This window comes from Danio rerio, chromosome 13, assembly GCF_049306965.1.
Source record: "Danio rerio strain Tuebingen ecotype United States chromosome 13, GRCz12tu, whole genome shotgun sequence".
Classification (NCBI taxonomy): domain Eukaryota; kingdom Metazoa; phylum Chordata; class Actinopteri; order Cypriniformes; family Danionidae; genus Danio; species Danio rerio.
The window spans coordinates 50000101-50020818 of NC_133188.1; the positions used below are offsets into that span (position 1 = coordinate 50000101).

Sequence of the window (20718 nt, forward strand, 5' to 3'; positions counted from 1 at the left end):
TACGCTGTTCAGAACGGGTCAGGGAGGAGTTTAGCTGCGAGTGGAGGGTGGAGATGCAGGGTGGAGATGCAGTAAGTTAGTGTGCCAACTAGGTCTGAGTGGATTAAAACATTCAAGCCGGTAGAGATTCTCCTGGATGGCTTATAATGCATTACACTGGATTAATTATAATGCATTAAATGATGTTGGATAATTAATGTGGCTTTTAGTGCATGGAACTAGTTTAGATATTATGTATACATTTATGAGATTGAAAAAGTGTGCTATTATGCAAATATACGCAAAAAAGTTACACTGAGAAATTGACTCATTTACTGGCATTTAAAAAATAACCTTAAATTATGCAGATGAAATGCAAAAAGGTGTTTTAGTAATTTTTTTGTAAATAATTTAATAATTTATCAATTTTTGAATATGCATATCATTATTAGCAGATATTTTAAATGTAAATTTCATTAAAAAAGCTACACATATGTTATTAAATACTTTATATATATATATATATATATATATATATATATATATATATATATATATATATATATATATATATATATATATATATATATATATAAAGTATTTAATAAGCCCTTTTAAGCTATATATTTTTCATTAATATTTATATATAGTTTTAGTAATTATTATTATTATTATTATTAATATATTAATATTAACTTTTAACTAAATTATTTTTATAGCAATATACTTCCATATTCCTTCAATTTCATTTAATGAAATCCTCTGTTCTAAATACTTCCTAATTAGTTTCCTACTTTCATTGTTTTCTGGATTTGTTGATGCATTAGTTTGCCCATTTACATAGTGAAAAACCAATCAAGATGAATGAATTCTTAATTTTTATTTAGTTTATTTTTTTCCATTGTTTATTTGAGTATACACATCTCAAGAGTTTTCCCTCATAAAAAAGTTAAATAAATAAATACATTATTTATGTATAAAAATTTAGGTTTTTCATTTGTGGCTCTGATTTAAATAAACACAAGTAAACACAATTCACAGTGGCAACAATTAAAATAATCAAGGTAAACTAAGTATTAACTTAATGAATTCTTGAACAGAACAAAAATCCACTACTACGCAATTGATCAAGTCTAAATTAAAACAAGAGGATGAAGTAATGGCCACTGCTCAACCAAAACAAACTCATTTGAAGTCAGGAATGAGTCTTTAATTTAATAAAATTCCACCTAAGTCATGTCTGTGGCTGTGTAATATATACCTTTGCAATGACTTAAAATTACCATGACATTTTCGCTAACTCTTGCGCCAACATGAGTGCCAGTGAATGTTGACTGGGCTGGACTCAAAACACATTTAATGTGTGCGAATTGATTAAAAAAGACTCATTGTTGGAGTTAGATCTACAGTAGAAATGTCTGCTCTGCAATCTGGCCGGCGTCCACAGTAAACAGCAATAATTAGAGTCTTTTTGGCTCTTTATAAGTGTCAGCGCTTTGTACTTTGTCCAGCTTTGAAATGCAGGCCAGTTCAGACCGGCGCAACTCTCATCGACCTATCGGAAGGGTCAGCGAGGGAGAAAAAAAAATCTCATTGTGTCATTTTCATAGACTTCCCAGGTAGGTTATTCTGACATTAACGTGAAAAACAACTTGGGAAAAAACAACATAATCCCCTTTCCTCTGCCTCTTTTCTCTCCTGCTTTCTGTGCGATGAGAGTATTAGATTGAGCCAGACACAAAAGAGCTTTACAGCCGCGCAATAAAACAGAAAAGAAAAACACAGGCCTTCTGAAAGACTGCTTTTACTTAACCCAGAACAGGGGCCCTAAATAGGGAGCATATAGATGTGTGTGTGTGAGAGAGAGACAGGCTTTGTCCCTGCGTGTCTGTGTTTTGTACGTGTATGCATGTTCATGGGTGTGTGCATGCAAAGAAATATAGTTTGGTTCTGAGGTTAGACGAGGCAGGTTGAGTCGAGTAATAAAGTACAGCAGACAGACGCCAGCTAAAGGGATATTTCTCTCTGGAAAAAAATGAAAATGACAATTCCGAGTCTTCTAAGGCTGCATGATAGCTTTTGTAAGAAACAACAAGTATAAGAAGATGATGTGTTTTAAGAAAACCTTGAGAATAAAACAGATATGAATAATCACATGAGTGAATACACCATCGTATGAATAAGTAATTTAGTGTTGGATCAATATTAGTTCTTTATTTTTATATTATAAAATGAAAATCAATTTATCAACCAATACATTATTGTATTATATTATACTTAGCATTATATTCTCAAAAATGCAACAAATTGATCAAAAGTGATTTTAAAGACATTTTAATGCTACAAAAGATTATATATTGTGTGCATGCGTGCGTGCGTGCGTGCGTGCGTGCATGCGTGCATGCGTGCGTGCGTGCGTGCGTGTGTGTGTGTGTGTAAACTAAAAAATACTATTAATCAAAGAATCTTGAATAGATAAAATTGGTCACAGTTTCTAAAAAACATCAAGTGTGCAGTAATGTTTCATGAGCAGCAAATCTGTACATTTCAACCATTCTTGCTCAATTATGAGACATTGAACACTGGAGATGTAACAAAACAAAACAAAACAAAACAAAACAAAACAAAACAAAACAAAACAAAACAAAACAAAACAAAACAAAACAAAACAAAACAAAACAAAACAAAACAAAACAAAACAAAACAAAACAAAACAAAACAAAACAAAACAAAACAAAACAAAACAAAAAACACAACAAAATAAAACAAAGCAAACAAGACAAAAAAACGAAAAAAAAAAAGGTGCAAAATACAATTTATAAAAAGAAATTCTACTATAATAAAATGGCTAACTAAAGATTTCTAAGAAAAACATTACTAGTGTTTAAAAATAAAATAAAACAAAATAAAATACAATTTATCAAAATCAAATAAAACAAAATACAATTTATTTTGTAAATTTGTAACAAAGCAAAGCAAAGCAAAACAAAACAACATGAAAACAAAACAAACAAAACAAAACAACATAAAGCAGAGTAAAACAAAACAAAACAAAGCAAACAACAAAGCAAAAAACTAAACAAAAAACAAAACGCAAAACGAAACAAAAAACACAAAGCAAAACAAAACCAAACAAAAAAATGCAAAATACAATTTATAAAAAAAAACATTCAAATAAAATAAAATGGCTAACTAAAAAAATCTAAGAAAAACATTACTAGTGCTTAAAAATAAAACAAAATAAAATACAATTTAGCAAAATAAAACAAAATACAATTTATTTGTTAATACAAAAACTAAACTAACTAAACTAAAAACAAATCTAAACTAAACAACAAAAACCAAACAAAACAAAACAAAAAACTAAACTAAACTAAACTAAACTAATCTAAACTAAACTAATCTAAACTAAACTAAACTAAACTAAACTAAACTAAACTAAACTAAACTAAACTAAACTAAACTAAACTAATCTAATCTAAACTAAACTAAACTAAACTAATCTAAACTAAACTAAACTAAACTAATCTAAACTAAACTAAACTAAACTAAACTAAACTAAACTAAACTAAACTAAACTAAACTAAACTAAACTAAACTAATCTAAACTAAACTAAACTAAACTAAACTAAACTAAACTAAACTAAACTAAACTAATCTAATCTAAACTAAACTAAACTAAACTAATCTAATCTAAACTAAACTAAACTAAACTAATCTAAACTAAACTAAACTAAACTAAACTAATCTAAACTAAACTAAACTAAACTAAACTAAACTAAACTAAACTAAACTAAACTAAACTAATCTAAACTAAACTAAACTAAACTAAACTAATCTAAACTAATCTAAACTAAACTAAACTAAACTAAACTAAACTAAACTAAACTAATCTAAACTAAACTAAACTAAACTAAACTAAACTAAACTAAACTAAACTAAACTAAACTAACTTCTCTGGAGCTTTTAGTCCTTGAATATAAAGACTTTAGTAAACACAGAAAATACTTTTTTGTCTGAAAACTTCACTTGTTTTCATAAATATATCTTTGATATCATATTTGGTTGAAATGTTACCTAAAACATTATGAAAGCAACTGCAATCACTCTGAATGCTTTTAATGATGCTGAAAATTCAGCTTTGCATCACACAATCTTTAAAAAAGCATCTAAACACACTTGTAAACAGACTCACCAACGACATCCAGCGTGTATGTGTGATTGATGGAGCCATACTGGTTCTCCACCAGACAGGTGTAGTTTCCTTTATCAGAGGGAACCACGCTCTCCATGATCAGGGTCCAGTGCTGGAGTCGAACCTGGAACGGGAAAGCGTACAATCAAACACAGAGCACATTCAGTGCAGTTTACAGACTTGTTGTTTATGCAGCGTGCACATATCTGGCGCACACACAAACAAACACACACAGGTGGCTGTTTCTGATTCTTGAATTCATCTCAAACAAATCCCAGCATCCATTAACTCTCACGCTACATTTTCATTGATGTAATTTCGTTCGAAAACGCACAGTGGTCTGCCTGGCATACAAACCACTCTGGAGACTTTTCGATGAAATTAAAAATAAGAGAAATTAAAATAGGATTGTGGTATCAAAATTGTTAATTTTAAGGTTGTCTATTAGCTAGTGTGTTCTAAAACAGTCACAAAATTCATGTTTGTAAAATATAAAACAGATACAAACATCTAACGCTTGTAGTTTGTCACTAAATGAATTTTTCACGTTAGCTTATACTTCAGTTTCTCATCAAATCTTCTGACCAATCAAATGCTCTCAAGTATCTGACATGCCCCGCCCCCTTCAAGACGCTTCTCATTTGCTTTTCATGTGATGCGCTTGAGCTCAAACTACTCTCACTGGCAGAGATGTGATTAAAAAAGGGAGGAGCTACGGTTTGTCCCACCCTCTCTTTAGGTTTCAGGTGAGATTATGTCAACCATCGAATAAAATAATGACCATTTCAAAGCATTTTAATATTGAACAAACTATTATTGCGATAATGATCACATTCTTAATACATCGTGCAGCTCTAGTTGAGAAAGCGACTGGCCCTTAAGACGAGTGCTTTTGTTTTTTTCGTTTTTTTTCTCGAGTGAGAGCACCATGGGATCAGTAATATGGCTGTGTGGACAGACGGCGAGCTGCGCCCCCACCGCAGGAATGCAGCTCTCGTGACTGCAGGCCACAAACTCCAGCCGCTCCTCCATAGAGACTCTCAATCCACAAGCCTGATCCAACACTCGGCCTTCAGAGACACGTCTAATGATGCCTCGGCCACTGCAGGCACCGCAGCTTATCTGAGTTATGCAATGCTTTTATTTATTTCACAGAGCATCTCATATCTTATGTACACTAAAAGCCGCAGTCTGGGCGAAGGGTGGTGGCCTTTCCTGAAAATTCTTTTGCATGTTCTAAAATTAGTATAAAATCAGGGTTTCTGCAAGTTTAAGACTTTAAGATATTTTAAGACAATTATGAATGAAATTTTAGACTAATACAGGGACTAGCTAAACGCTATGGAGTTTTTTTTTGCCATACATATATATATATATATATATATATATATATATATATATATATATATATATATATATATATATATATATATTATAATTTAATACATTTAATAATAAAATAATTACAATTTATCAATAAAAATGTTTTTAGCAAAAATTTATTTTAGCAAAATATTTTAAATGTTAATATCTCCGGTTGTATACATGCATTTTTTTCAACACAAACTTGAAAATAACAAAAAATTATAGCTTTTAAAAAGTTTTTTAAACTATAAAAAACTAAATTGGGATGGCACGGTGGTTCAGTGGTTAGCACTGTTGCCTCACAGCAAGATGGTCGCTGGTTCGAGTCCCGGCTGGTCTAGTTGGCACTTCTGTTTGGAGTTTGCATCTTCTCCCCCTGTTAGCCTGGGCTCTAGTTTCACCCACAGTCTAAACAGGTGAACTGAATAAACTAAATTGAGTGTAGTGTATGAGTGTGTGTCTGAATGTGAGAGTGTATGGGTGTTCCCTAGTACCGGGTTGCGGCTGGAAGGGCATCCACTGTGTAAAACATATGCTGGATAAGTTGGCAGTTCATTCTGCTGTGGCGACCCCTGATAATTAAGAGACTAATCTGAAGGTAAATGAATGAATGAAGGAATTTATTGGTGTGGCAGGACAAAACTTGGTGGTAAAACTTTTTAAATGTTTTAATAAAAGAATTATACCTACGGATTTCCTATGAATAGTATTGATCATCCAGGTCTATCGCGCAACTAATGAAAACATAAGGATTATTAACGTTAAAACTTGATTATCAGTCAAGCATTATAGGCTGAAGCTAAATAACAATGCCAACATGTTGTAAATCCAATGTGTCATCAAACTAATTTTACAATCAAATTTAATTCTTAGTTTTTATTTAAAAAGTCCTAAATTTAATGTTTTAAGCATAAATTTGACATTAAATTCAAATTTTTGTAAATTAATTATTAATCATTTAATTACACTAATTATTAATTTATATAATAAAAGTTTAAACATTCTTAAGTCAATGTGTCTGCCAACAAAAACTTTAGAATTAAATTAATTTGGGGAAATAAATCATTACATTTTACTTTACAAAATAAAATCACCTAAACGTAACGTGTAAGTAAACATAGACTTTACAATTACATTAAATTTAGTAAATAGAACACTAAATTTTATTGAGAAAAGTTACAATTTTTCACAAAAACTACGGCTTTAATTGCAGTTCTGGATAGTTTTGCATTTTAAAAAAATAGATAAAATAACAATAACATTTAATTATTAATCAAAGGTTTGTGTAAATGACTGATTATGACTTTATTAACAACATAAGAAAAACATATTTGTAAAAACACTACATGCAACATGTCAGAAAAAAAAACACACACACACACACACTTTTTTTTTTTTTTTTTTTGCATTTTGCATTTTAACATCATTTTAAGAGTCTTAAAAATTAAAAATGACCAAAATCTCAAAATAATTTTAGACCATTTAAAGGTCTTACATTTACTGTCGTAAATCCTTTTTTAAACAGCTCTTAATTTTCCTTTGTTAATGTGTAGCTACCCAACCTGGCCATTAACACCAATACAACCACCAATTATTTTCCTTACAATAACATTTGTCTAAATGTTCTCCATGTATTTACTGCTGAGGACACTGACATGCACAGATTGTTGTGCATAGATTTTGTTTATGCTAACATTCATTCATTTTCATTTGTTTTTTCATTTCATTGGCCTTTATTCATCAGGGGTTGCCACAGCGAAATGAACCGCCAACTATTCCAGCATATGTTTTACGCCTTTCCAGCTGCAACCCAGTACTGGGAAAATACTGATAAATATCAATTCTGAAAAATACTTATAAATACAATTGTTCGTTAATAAAAAAAATAATAAATTACATCAACAACTATAAATAATACATAAGAACAAGATTATCAAAAACAGTTTTACTTTGGATATTGATTTTCGAAGGACTCATATTTAAAAACATTTTCTCCAGATTAAAGTCTATGTCTGATATGATATAATATAATATAATTAAGTCTGTTTTATTTTTAATTATATAATTTGTTTTACTTATTTATACAGGGACATGACTTGTGCCAGAGTTACAGTAGCTATAAAGCTAATTTAAGTCTGTAGTCCCTGAGCAGGAAGTTGTAACAAAATTAACAATATTAAATAATAAAAAACCAGTACATATACACAATACATCATAGTCAATAAGTTTAAGATTATGGAATAAAGCAGGTGATGGTCTTATGGTAGGACATGTGCGAGTTTTCAGATCATCCGAGCGTGAGCAGCTCAATCATTAGTGAGCTTCTGTGCAGATCAGCTGTGTTTTCAGAAGAGGAAGTGCAAACAGACACTGATCGGGGTACATCGACCAATGGCAAACCCCACACTTCTATTACACTTTAACCAAGTGTCAATGCTGCTGCACCAGCTCTTAAACACTGACATTTCTAACTAACCTCGGAATTACTTATACCTAAAATATTTTTAAAAGCAAAGGTGTTAAAGATTTATTATTTATAGGCTAAGCAATCAATTACATTTCTCATAGACACTCATAAAGTGGGGTTTAAAGGGATAGTTCACCCAAAGCTGAAAATTCTGTCATCATTTACTCATTCTCCATTTTTTTCTTTGCTTCTTTCTCCTGTTAAACCTAAAAGAAGATATTTCGATAAACGTTGGAAATCTGTAACCACTGACTTCCATAGTATTTGTTTTTCTTACTTTAGAAGTCAACGGCTGCAGATTTCTAACATTCTTCAAAACATCTTTTTTTGGGTTCAACAAGAAAAAAAAACTCATTAAGGCAGGGGTCACCAATCCTGGTCCTGGAGGGCCGGTGTCCCTGCAGGGTTTAGCTCCAACTTGCCTCAAGTAACCTGCCTGGATGTTTCAAGCATACCAAGTAAGACCTTGATTAGCTTGTTCAGGTGTGTTTGATTAGGGTTGGAGCTAAAATCTGCAGGACACCGGCCCTCCAGGAACAAGTTTGGTGACCACTGCATTAAGGTATGAAAGGGAGAGGAGAGTAAACGGTCAATTTAAATTTTTGGGTGAACTATCCCCTTAATTCTAAAACCTCTGTAGAAGCTATAAAAAACTGACAAAAAATTCAATTTGGTCAAGTTTAGTATAAACATTCTGAATGACCCATCAGAATTCTGCAGGTTCCAGTGTTAATAGTGAAACCATATAAGAAATAATCGGTAAAATTTCTTAAGATAACCTATATTCACCATAAAGAGAACATTGTCCAAAGTAAAGGTTGTTAACAACACTGTAAGAACTGCAGGGTTACATACAAATTTTTCATGTTGTCCTGACACAAATCCACTAATTTAACATAACTGATTGAGCATAAAACAATTAAGTTTCCTCCAAATCCAGAATTATGTACTTTTAGCTCATTTAAAATAAGTACTGTTAACAAGCAGCAAAACATTTTTTGAGTATGTGGATGTTAAAAAAAAAATTCATACTAGTTGATTATTTGGTAATAAAAGTGGCTTATATGAAAGGCAAAGGCCTCTAGATGACGCTTCTTTTAGTAAAAATAAAATATGATCATGTCTTGATTTTTACTTATCTAATTAGGGCAGTAAAGTCTGATTTTTTTAGACAAAAGTCTTGTCACTTAACAGAAATAATGTCCAGTATAGAATATAAAGTCATGCTGCAGTGGAAACAGAATGAATATTGTGTCTGACTCCATCATGAGCTTGGAGGACTGCATCCATACATCTCTGCAATGATTCAAATCACTGATTTATAAGAAAGCGTTCTTGCAGGACTCCCAGAGTTCATCAAGATTCTTTAGATTCATCTTCAGTGCCTTCTCATTTATCTTACCCCAGACATGCTCAATAATGTTCATGTCTGGAGACTGGGCTGGCCAATCCTGGAGCACCTTGACCTTCTTTGCTTTCAGGAGCTTTGATGCAGAGGCTGAAGTACGAGAAGGAGCGCTATCCTGCTGAAGAATTTGCCCTCTCCAGTGGTTTCTAATGTAATAGACAGCACAAATGTCTTTATACCTCAGGCTGTTGATGTTGCCATCCACTCTGCAGATCTCTCACACGTTCCCATACTGAATGTAACCCCAAACCATGATTTTTCCATCACAAAACTTGACTGATTTCTAAGAGAATCTTGCTTCCATGCGGGTTCCAGTAGGTCTTCTGCAGTATGTGTGATGATTGGGATGCAGTTCAACAGATGATCCATCTGAGAAATCTACTTTCTGACACTTTTCCAAATGATCAGCAAGTAGTCAAGTTATTATGTGTTGCTCTTACAACTGGGATTGATGACAAGACCTTTGCCAGGTAGTTAATTATAAAGAGCACAGCACAAGTGCTGATCTCTTACCTTGTAGCCGCCCATGCGATCCTCCTGTCTGAAGGGTTTTGCGTTTTTCAGCCAGCGCATTTTGGGTTTAGGATTTCCGGCTGCCGCGCAGCGAAACTTCACCGTGTTGGCCGCCGGGACGGCATGCAGCTTCTTCTCCATCTTCTCTGGAAAGGTCCAATATGGCAGCCCTGAGAGAAAGAAAAAAGTGCTTACCAACATTGTATCAACAAGGCTTATGCTGATCATACAATTGTTGAGCAATTTTGCTTTGATGATGTCAACAATGGGCAACCAGGTGAAACACTAATTAGAGCGTCCCACTTTATATTAAGTGGCCTTAACTACTAAAGTACTTATTGTGTGTATAATGTATTGCACAACACTTATGGTGCTACTGAGATGAAGTTATTCCAAGCATCGAAGACTTTTGAGGACAACACATACACTTAATGCACAAATACACTTCATTGAACATACAAACATCGCCTATACTATATACCTGCAGGTTAACTGTTTATATACAACAACTTTAACTGTTAAAATCTATTAGCACAAGTTAGGTGGTATGGGTAGGGTTAAATGTAGGTTAAGGTGTAAGGGTAAGGTCAACAGCGTAATTATAAATGTAAGTACATAGTTTAAATAAAGATGCAATTACACATTATGAATATGAAAGTACAATGTAATAACATGTATGCCAATAATAAGAACATAGTACCAATGTATTTCATTAATGTAAGTACCTAGTACTTAATGCGACTCATTATAAAGTGGGACCAATTAGGAGAATGGGACAGAGATACAATATTGTTGGAAACTCTCATTAGGAAACAGCTAAGTCGTCTGACCAATCAGATGCGCTCTAGTATCTGACATGTCCCGCCCCCTTCATATCACTTCTCATTTGCTTTTCATTTAATGCGCTTGAGCTCAGCCACTCTCATTGGCGAAGCTGTGATGAAACAAAACACTATTGGCTGTTTTTAAAAAGAGGGAACAGCTAATATATGTCCCACCCATGTCTTCGTGTTTTAGGTAAGATTACGATAAACACTGAAAAAAAAAAATTCACATTTCAAAGCGCATCTCGGGATCCTTTAAGATTGCATGAGGCTTTGATATGCATCACATCAAACTTCCAGGCAAACTGGAGGTTTATCATCTACACCTCTGTGCTTATCTGCTTTCAGCAGTTCATACATCAGCCGCTGACATCTACAGTGGGCTTTCTAGATCTATGTTTATGGAAAAACTCAAGATGAAAGCCAAAAACAGTAGCTCTTGGATTGCACCGTAAGCCAAGAAAGAAACTCAATGGTTTAGAGTCCTGTAGATCAGCTTTCAATTAATCAATGAACAAATGAAATGTGTCGTGATAGATAAATGCAATTACTTTAAATGGTAACACTTTACAATAAGGTTCATTAGTTAATGCATTTACTAACACAAACTAATCATGAACAACACTTGTACAGCATTTATTGCTCATAATTGAACATTTACTAATACATTATTAACATCCAAACTTATGCCTGTTAACATTAGTTAATGCACCGTGAGTTAACATGAACTCACGATGAACAACTGTATTTTCATTAACTAACATTAAATAACAGGAACAAATACTTTAGTAAATGTATTGTTCATTGTTTGTTCATGTTAGTATATGCATTAAGTAACATTAACTAATGAACCTTACTGTAAAGTGTGACTCTTTAAATAAATATGACAATTATTGCACTGTGCTTACTGTCTAATTTGCACTTTGGTTTAAGTATAAATTTTCACTACTTACTAGTGGTTTAATGACTGCCTATTATTAAAGTATATAATCTGCATGATCTTATTCTACATCCCTAATTATACCTAAAGCTAACTACTACTTTAATATTATATATACTACTTTAATAATATATTAATAATAATATTATACACATATATATATATATATATATATATATATATATATATATATATATATATATATATATATATATATATATATATATATATATATATATATATATGAAATAGTAATCAGATATGGATAATGGTTACATTTTATTTTAAGGTAAAATTCTCATTATTAACTAAGACTTTTAGCTCAGTAAACTACTAATTTGCTGCTTATTAAAAGTTTGCAAGGTATTATTTGGGTTTATTGGGTAGGATTAAGGATGTAGATTAAGATCATAATTTATAACTGCTAATACACAGGTAAACGTCTCTTTATAATAAGCAGGCAATAAGCTAGTAGTTAATAGTGGGGATTGGTAGTTACCTAAATAATGAATAAATTAATTATATATAATAATTAAACAAATCGAATTGTAAAAATCAGAAACATTTCATTGAAAACCACCTGGAATAAAGTACATTATAAAAAGACATTGCTGTAAAATAAAAAATATTACTATTCATTTAGGTTGTCAGTAATACTGTACATTAACAATTACAACTGTGCTGTAAAACTACAGCACAATTGTAATTGTTCATTTACATTGCGCTTTTAAATTTTACAGTATTACTGGCAACATTGGTAAATTCTTTTGGCAATTATTTTGGTTTTTAAGGCGACATTTCTGATTTTTAAAACTTGATTTGTTTAATCATTATTTGGAGTTCATTCATATATTGTAACAATGTAGTTTAATTCCCACTATTAACTACAAGCTAATTACCTGCTTATTATTAAGATATTGCCACCAAAAATGCCAGTAATACTATAACTTTTCCAGTTTTTTTTAATAGTGTACTAAAGTTGAACACAAACCAATGAGGGCTCATTATTGATACGTACCCCTGCTTTCATATATGGACAGTGCAAAATATGTCCCAGGAGCTACATTTTTTACAGTTTTTGTTTTCACAAATCCACCAGAGGCCGATGTGTACACTTTTTCAGATCTCAAATTTCTCTCGAATGACATTCGCGCCTGCTGATCTCACATAAATCCACCAGAGGCTGCTGTCGACTGACTGACTGAGTGACCGATCGATCCCCCAAACGCCCCCTTCCCTAAACCCAACCGACAGTGTTTTCAAAACCAATCCAGAAAAAGAAAACCCCTCACGGCCGGCTGATTTTTATCATGTTTTTAGACCTTACCACGTTCTCACCATTATTCACATGTTTATTTTATTTTTTGCCTTTCGTTTTTGTCTTACCTGCTTTCTGGAACCATGCTTCGCCAGGCTCAAGCTACTGGGCAAACTGGTAAAAGCAGAAAGTCCGTCCACACGGACATAAGCGGTCGGAAACAGAAGCCGTCTACGGCATCATACCACCCCCGTAGCATTCATTTTAAACACAACATGCATCCATACGTAGCTCTGGCTACATAATTTGCACTCTCCAGAAATGTATACAGGTGTACCTTTTCACAATGAGCCTGTGTTGAATGAAACCTATACAGTAAAACATTAAACATGACACCCATTTAAATTCAACCCAAAAGCCTCAATAATGAGAAAGCAGGAGCTGTCTGCCTCTCAGCAAGAGGAAACAGCAAGGCATGATGGTCATGGATGCAAATCGAAACAGTTATTCACACTCCCAGCGCTGCATGACCGCACCGCCCATCTGCTTAATAGATGTCTGCAACTCACAGTGAGCGGCGACTTAAATAAAAACATACTCTCCGAAAATACACAAGAGAAAAGAGGATAAAACAAGTCGGCCCGAAAGCACAGCGGCTTGCCAAGAAGGAACTGGACCATCACATCCAATTTCTTTTGTTCGACAGACACGCTAACCGGAAGGCTGCAAAATGACTTGATATGAGACGTGTAAACAGACATCTTCCCTTCAGCGTAAAGGCAGGCTAATTGGTTTTCAAACTCAACCCTTTTCTATCTATCTGTCTGTCTGTTTTCTTTCCTCACCACTCATCTCATCTTGAGGGTTTTCATTTACAACGGTCATTTCTCTTTGACCTAAATCCCCCTGTGGACACCATAATATATACAGTTGAAGTCAGAATTATTAGCCCTCCTGTATATTTTACCATTTTGGTTTAATGGAAAGAAAGTTTTTAACACATTTTTAAACATAATAGTTTTAATAATTTCTAATAACTGATTTATTTTATCTTTGCCATGATAACAGCACATAATATTTGACTAGATATTTTTCAAGATACTAGTAATTAGCTAAAAGTGATATTTAAAGGCTTAATTAGGTTAATTAGGGCAAGTTAGGGTAATTAGGCAAATCATTGTATAACAATGGTTTGTTCAATAGACAATCGGAAAAAAAAATTGCTTAGGGGGCTAATAATATTGACCTTAAAAGGGTTTTCGTGTAAATGCCTGACTTATTACAGCTTACTTAAAGAAACACTCCACTGTTTTTGGTTGAATAGGCTAAATTTACATCTCCCCTATAGTTAAACAGTTAAATTTTACTTTTTTTTTTTTATTTATTCAGCCTATCTTTGGCTCTGACAGAAGCAATTTTAGCTTAGCTTAGCATAGTTTATTGAATCGGATTAGACCATTAGCATCCTGTCAAAAATGACCAGAGTTTTGAGAGCTTGACTTTTCTGTAGTGACACTGTGTACCAAGACCAAAATAATGTTGCTATTTTCTAGGCTGATATGGCTAGAAATTATATTCTCAGCAGTGCTTGAAAATTTCCATCAATATAACCATCTGCTTGCACAAGAAGCGTGACTTGCAATCATAAAGATATTTGTGAGAAATGATTCAGAACATATTTTTATTCTTATAATTTTCCTAAATATTTAACATCATATGTAATATTTTTTGGACTATTTTCAGGCGCTAAGTGATTTCATTGCACTGCTACAGTCATAGTGCAACAGCAAAATTCCTTGATAATTACACCAGAATGAGAGTAGAGTTCCTAACAAGATCAGTCCAGCAAAAATAGCAACTTTTAATGTTATGTCAGTCAAGAAACAAGAGAAAAGTCAAGCTTCAAATTGAAAAATGATCAAAATTCTGGTCATTTTTAAGTGAGATGCTAACGGTCTAATCCAATTCAATGATCTATGCTAAGCTAAGCTAAGCTAAAAGCGCTCCTGCTAGATCCAGAGATCTACTGAATGGATTTAAAAACAGCAAAACTCAAATGTTTAACTCATGGAGAGCTATAAAATGAGCATATTTCCAAAAAATAAAATGGAGTGTAGTGAAGATGAGAATAACATTGTGACAAAAGAGTCAAATAGGTCCTGGGAAAACCTAAAACAGGTGACCTCAAGTAAAAGATGGACTGACCGCCATTCAAACATGGCTTTCTAGAAGAAACAATCAACAAATACCAATGCTATCTGCACAGATCTGTAGGTAAACAGAAACACTGAGACATCCCAGCAGCTAATTCCTTTAGATTAGGCATCCAAAATACATCCAAACCAGACTTTCAGTCTTTAAACAATCCCAGTGTTGTGTACTCCAGCGCACCTCATCCGAGGGCAAAACATTTCACAAATAAAGGAAACTTTCTCGTGAGAGGAGGGAAAAAATTGGTGTTTTTTGAGACCGCTGTTGTTGAGGCCCCTTTTGCACAGAAAATATCAAAGAGCTTTGAGTGGTTGAGCTGGGCAGAAATCCAACCCACCGAGCCCGAAAACCGCCCCGAGCACAATGCTAAACACCCCTCCATCCCGAGCCCAATCCACTCATACGCAGCCAAAGGCCAGACCTCCAAAACATACGCAGAGAAGTGTTGGTGCAGATCCAAACCAGAGCCCATTAGCTGAGAGACGTCGCTCCACCCCGCTTTCCAACAAGCCTCTTTAATATTTAGATTTGCAAAACTCAAAACAGATTTCGTTGGGTATGATGCGTGTTTCGACAGTGGAAATGTAGTCAACGTCAATTTCTTCACTTGTCACAGCTTCACATTCATGTGAAGTTAACAAAAAGCTCTGACTTCAACAAAAGAGCGCTGAATGACTAAATAAAGCATTGAAGTTTTCCATTTTTATTCCAACAAGCCTCTTTAATATTTAGATTAGCAACACTAAAAACAGATTTCGTTGGGTACGATGCTTGTTTCGACAGTGGAAATTTCTTCACCTGCCACTGATTGACATACACATGAAGTGAACGAAAAACCTCTGACTTTAACATCAGTGTTGAATGATGACATATATGCATATGTTTTTGAATGTCCACTTATCAGTACATTTTGGGATAAGGTATTTCAAACTGTCTCAGAATTGTGTGAGGTGTTTATTTCTAAATCTCCCAATATCTGTTTATTGAATGATGATTATTATCTAAACTTAAACACTTTCCAACGCAGGATATTTGCACTAACTGCAGCTGAGAAGGTTATGTTTAAAATATGGCATGAACCTGCATTCCCAGCGGATAAAATGTGGCTTATTGAACTGAAAAATATTGCGCTGTTGGAAAATTCTACAGCAAAAATTAACAGAGCTTAACCCCATACAATCAAAGCATGGTCTGATTTTATTAAGACAATTTCTTATATTATAACTAGATTATTCTCACCCCAGATTTTTTCTTTTCCTGTGTATTGTTATTTTTTTAAGAATTATTTATTTTATTAATATTCTCATTTTTTTTATGTATTTTCATTTAATGCAAACCCTGGCTAGTATATAGTTGCCGCTAGCTATGTATGCTGGCTTTGTTCTGCAATAAATAAATAATCACACAAAAAAAACAGTATTGAATGACAAAAAAAACTTTTTGTTTTACTTAATTTTTGATCTTGTAAATGGGTTTATGGATGGAAATATCTGTTATTTTGTATATTAGGAAAAAGTGTAAGAGCAACAAATATTAACTTGACGTCTAGGTGATCATTTGGAAAAGTGGCAGAAGGTAGATTTTTCCCTTGAGTCATCTGTTGAACTGCATCCCAATCAGGGCCGGCACGTCCATAGAGGCGACCTAGGCAGCCGCCTAGGGTGGCAGTATAGAGAGGGCGGCGTCCGCGACACTCCCCTTACCACCCGCGTCCTCTGTTATGTCCGCGACACCTCCCTCATAACCCGCGTCCTCAGATATATTCGCGCATAGGCGACAGAATAGAGAGGGCGGCGTCAGCGACACCTCCATCAGCACCGGCGTGTCCTCAGTTAAATCCGCGCGTAGGGCGACAGAATAGAGGTCCGCGACACCCGCGCGTCCTCAGTTATATCAGCGCATAGGGCGGCAGAATAGAGGTCTGCGACACCTCACTTCATTTTCATAACCGGTCACTTTCGTTTTCACATTGGGGTTGAGGGCAGCGTGATCGTCCTCTGCCTAAAGCGGCAGTTCAGCTTGCTCCGGCCCTGATCCCAATCATCACAAATACTGCAGAAGACCTACTAATTTATTAATAAGTGATTTGAGTCAGTGCAGAGATGTATGGATGCAGTCCTCCAAGCTCATGGGAGCTCACAATATTCATTCTGTTTCCACTGCAGTATGACTTTATATTCTATACTGGACATTATTTCTGTTAAATGACAAGACTTTTGTCTAAGCAAAGTCAGACCTTACTGTCCTAACTAAATAATTCAAAATCAAGGCATGATCTTATTTTACTTTGGTCAAATAAGCGTAATCTAGAGGCCTTTGCCTTTCATATAAGCCACTTCTGATACCGAATGATCAATTTGAATAAGTCAAGTTATTATTTGTTGTTCCTAAAAGTTGGATAGGCGACAAGACTTTTTTCAGGTAGTGTATGTGTCTAATAAAAGTGCAAATGTGTCTAAATGGCACAACAGAGGGTTAATAGTCCTTGCAAAAATTACATTTCTGTCACGATTTACTCATCCTTCACTACTATCTTCTGGTGAACACAAAGAAGATATCTTGACAATTGCTGGTTGAGGTCAGCCATTGAACTTGCGTATGACTTTTTTCCTAATATGGAAGTCAATGGGTGACATCAGCAAGCAATTTTCAAAATATGTTCTTTTGTGGTCAACAGAAGAAAGAAACCCATAAACGTTTAAAACCACATGAGGCTGAATAAAAGGGGTAATTTTCATTTTTTGGGCGAGCTATCTCTTTATGGACATTATGAGTTCTATTTTAATGATCTAGGCGTAAAGTCTAAAGCACATGGTGCAAAAGCATTAAGGGCGAGAAAAATATGCTCTGTGCCCTGGCGCATGGTCTAACAGGGCTGTGCGTGTTCTCCTAATGAGTTATGGTTGTGTTTTGAGAATAACATGCATTAAACCAGTCAGAGTCTCATCTCCCATTCTCTTTAAGAGTCAGTTGCACACACCTCCTTTATAGACCAGCACACACATGAGTCCCCAAAGTGAATTTTATTTAAACAATGTGGCGTATGACGTGAAAATTAGGGTTGCACTGGTCTGAAAATAGCAGTAAATTGTGCCAAATACGTCTTGCGCCTTATTGATATATAGGATAGGTATATATATATATATATATATATATATATATATATATATATATATATATATATATATATATATATATATATATATATATATATATATATATATATATATGATAGGGCTCCAAATGGTGAAAACTGATCTGCCAATGATGATGTTTATAGTCAATCTTTAGTTTTGTAATTTTGGTATTTATATTTAGGCTTCAAAATGTATAAAAGTTCAGTTTTTTGACAGTTTTATATTGAATTAAATGTGTAAATATCATAAACGCTGTTGGTCACAGGGCTTATTCTCCCCAATAACCTTAAGCCAATCGAATTTTGTCAAATAATTGGTCTAAAAAAAAAAATGTCATCCTGTGAGTACTTTACAAGCGATCTTTCCAAACAAAGATATGTGTTAGACTCATTCCCAAAACTAGAATATCACATAAAACAGCGAATAAAGCAGCGTTTCCATTCAATGTGTCAAACAGAACAAAATCATCACTTCCTGATAAACTTGAGGCAAATATCTAAAATGAAAATGTAGTTTTCTGCAGTAGAAGAAGCCACTGTGGGCCTTTTTTCTTCTATAATAAATGAGCTGCGCCTTAGAAGACGAAATGCAATGAATGCTATTCAGTGACGTCTGGAGGCGTGAGAAGTTCTTTAGGAGCACAGACGCTCAAGACAGCTATAGAGGTAATAGTAATAATAATAATAATAATAATAATAATAACAATAATAATAATAATAATAATAATAATAATAATAACAATAATAATAATAATAATAATAATACTGAACCACTGTGATGACAGACTTTGGCTGAGGGATTTCAGAATGTCCAAGATAACAGTTGTTTAATGTTTCACAATGTGCTCGCTCCACGGGTTTGCTCAGTAATTCCATCCCATAGCAACCATTTTATGATCACATGATGTGTTAAAAGCAGCCTGATCTCACAAGGAAACTTAAGTATTTTACGTTTTGTCAGTTTAGTGGCTAATTCGTACAAACTTGTACATGTTCAGTCGTACGAAAATATATGATTTTAAAAAGGAGGCGCGGCAACTAACCCCATGCACCCCTAACCTCAACCGTCATTGGGTGATGAGAAAATCGTACTAAATTGTACGAATTACATCATATAAGTTCATACGAATTAGCCACTAAATCAAAAAGTTCCGAATTGCAGTGAGATTGCGTTGGTTAAAACAGGATCACACAACTTTTTTTGAGTACATGCTGGATTTTATAGAGTTAAAGTTTTTCCATTATAGTTTATGCACATTTGTTTCTTATTGGCTAAAAAAAGTTCCTACAAAATGTGCATTAAAACATGTGAACAAAACCATAGCTATTGATAAACAAGTCTGTTTTTATACTTCATTCACATTCAACCTCGGGTCCTTCCATTTCCTCACAGTTCAATTCAAAACACATCTCTTAGCAGGTAAATTACAGACAGGCCTCTCAAGGAGCAGCAATCTGAGAAGGAAAGTGCACAAAAGACACAAAGAAAGAAGGAAAGACGGAGCCTGGAATTTTGGGAATGTGTCTGCACTGGGATTGCTACACAGTTATCATCAGTCACCTCAATCTGTCCTTTTTACAGAATGCGCTTTCAATATTGCCACAGTCAGTGTTGCACAAAAGAAATGCCTTTACTAATGTGTAAAAAGCACTGTGTTGTAGTTGTCAACATTCTCTAGAAATATGACCTCAGACATAAAATTAATTTGAGATGGTAATCAGCCCCCAGTCCCGATACTCACGCATTTGTTCACCGTCTGCCCCAACATCGTCTGACCGCTCTGTGTCGTCCTCATCGTCACCGGATGAGATGGCATCTGCAGAGAGTACCAGGAATACTTACTTCGGTTTTTGCCTTTACTACTGGCAGTGAATATAGTACAATTTAATATTAATAAATGTATTAGTTATAGTTTTACTGAAACCCTGAAGCTGTTTTAGCAATGATCTATGACTTTGTTGTTTATTTGTTATGATTAATTAGATTGAATACTTATTATTTATATATGTGCTACATATTTAAACTGATTACCTTAACATATCAATATATAATTATGATTAGATATACAGTATATATATATATATATATATATATATATATATATATATATATATATATATATATATATATATATATATATATATATATATATATCATTTTTTATTATTATTATTATTTTCCCCCAGTATAGTGTTATAGGGATGGGACGATAACCGGTCTAAGGTATACCTAGGATTTAAAACCACTAAGGTATATGTAGGTTTGTTTTAGTTTGTTTTTATTTTTTGTAAAGAAACCTGTGTCTTTAAAATTAATGTAGACACCAGATGTCAATTATTTATTTTAATTATTTACCCTGATATGTTTACTGTTCCAAAATATTTTAATATAATCAAATATATTGTGTTCAATGGTGAACAT

At 33.7% G+C, this 20718-nt stretch overlaps 1 protein-coding gene across 15 annotated transcripts in view; it reads right to left on the minus strand.

The window, feature by feature from the left end:
• fgfr2 (fibroblast growth factor receptor 2) overlaps nt 1-20718 on the minus strand; it is a 131537-nt gene that overhangs the window by 66291 nt on the left and 44528 nt on the right. For 11 of the 15 annotated variants that reach the window (NM_001243006.1, NM_178303.3, NM_001243004.1 and 8 more), the window contains 3 exons: nt 20039-20113; nt 9928-10097; nt 4175-4298 (listed from right to left, as the gene is read on the minus strand). In NM_001243006.1, the coding sequence (NP_001229935.1) occupies nt 4175-4298; nt 9928-10097; nt 20039-20113 (369 nt within the window). The remainder of the gene's footprint in view (nt 1-4174; nt 4299-9927; nt 10098-20038; nt 20114-20718) is intronic. The other 4 variants (XM_073919390.1, XM_073919392.1, XM_068224940.2 and 1 more) reach the window with 1 other exon arrangement.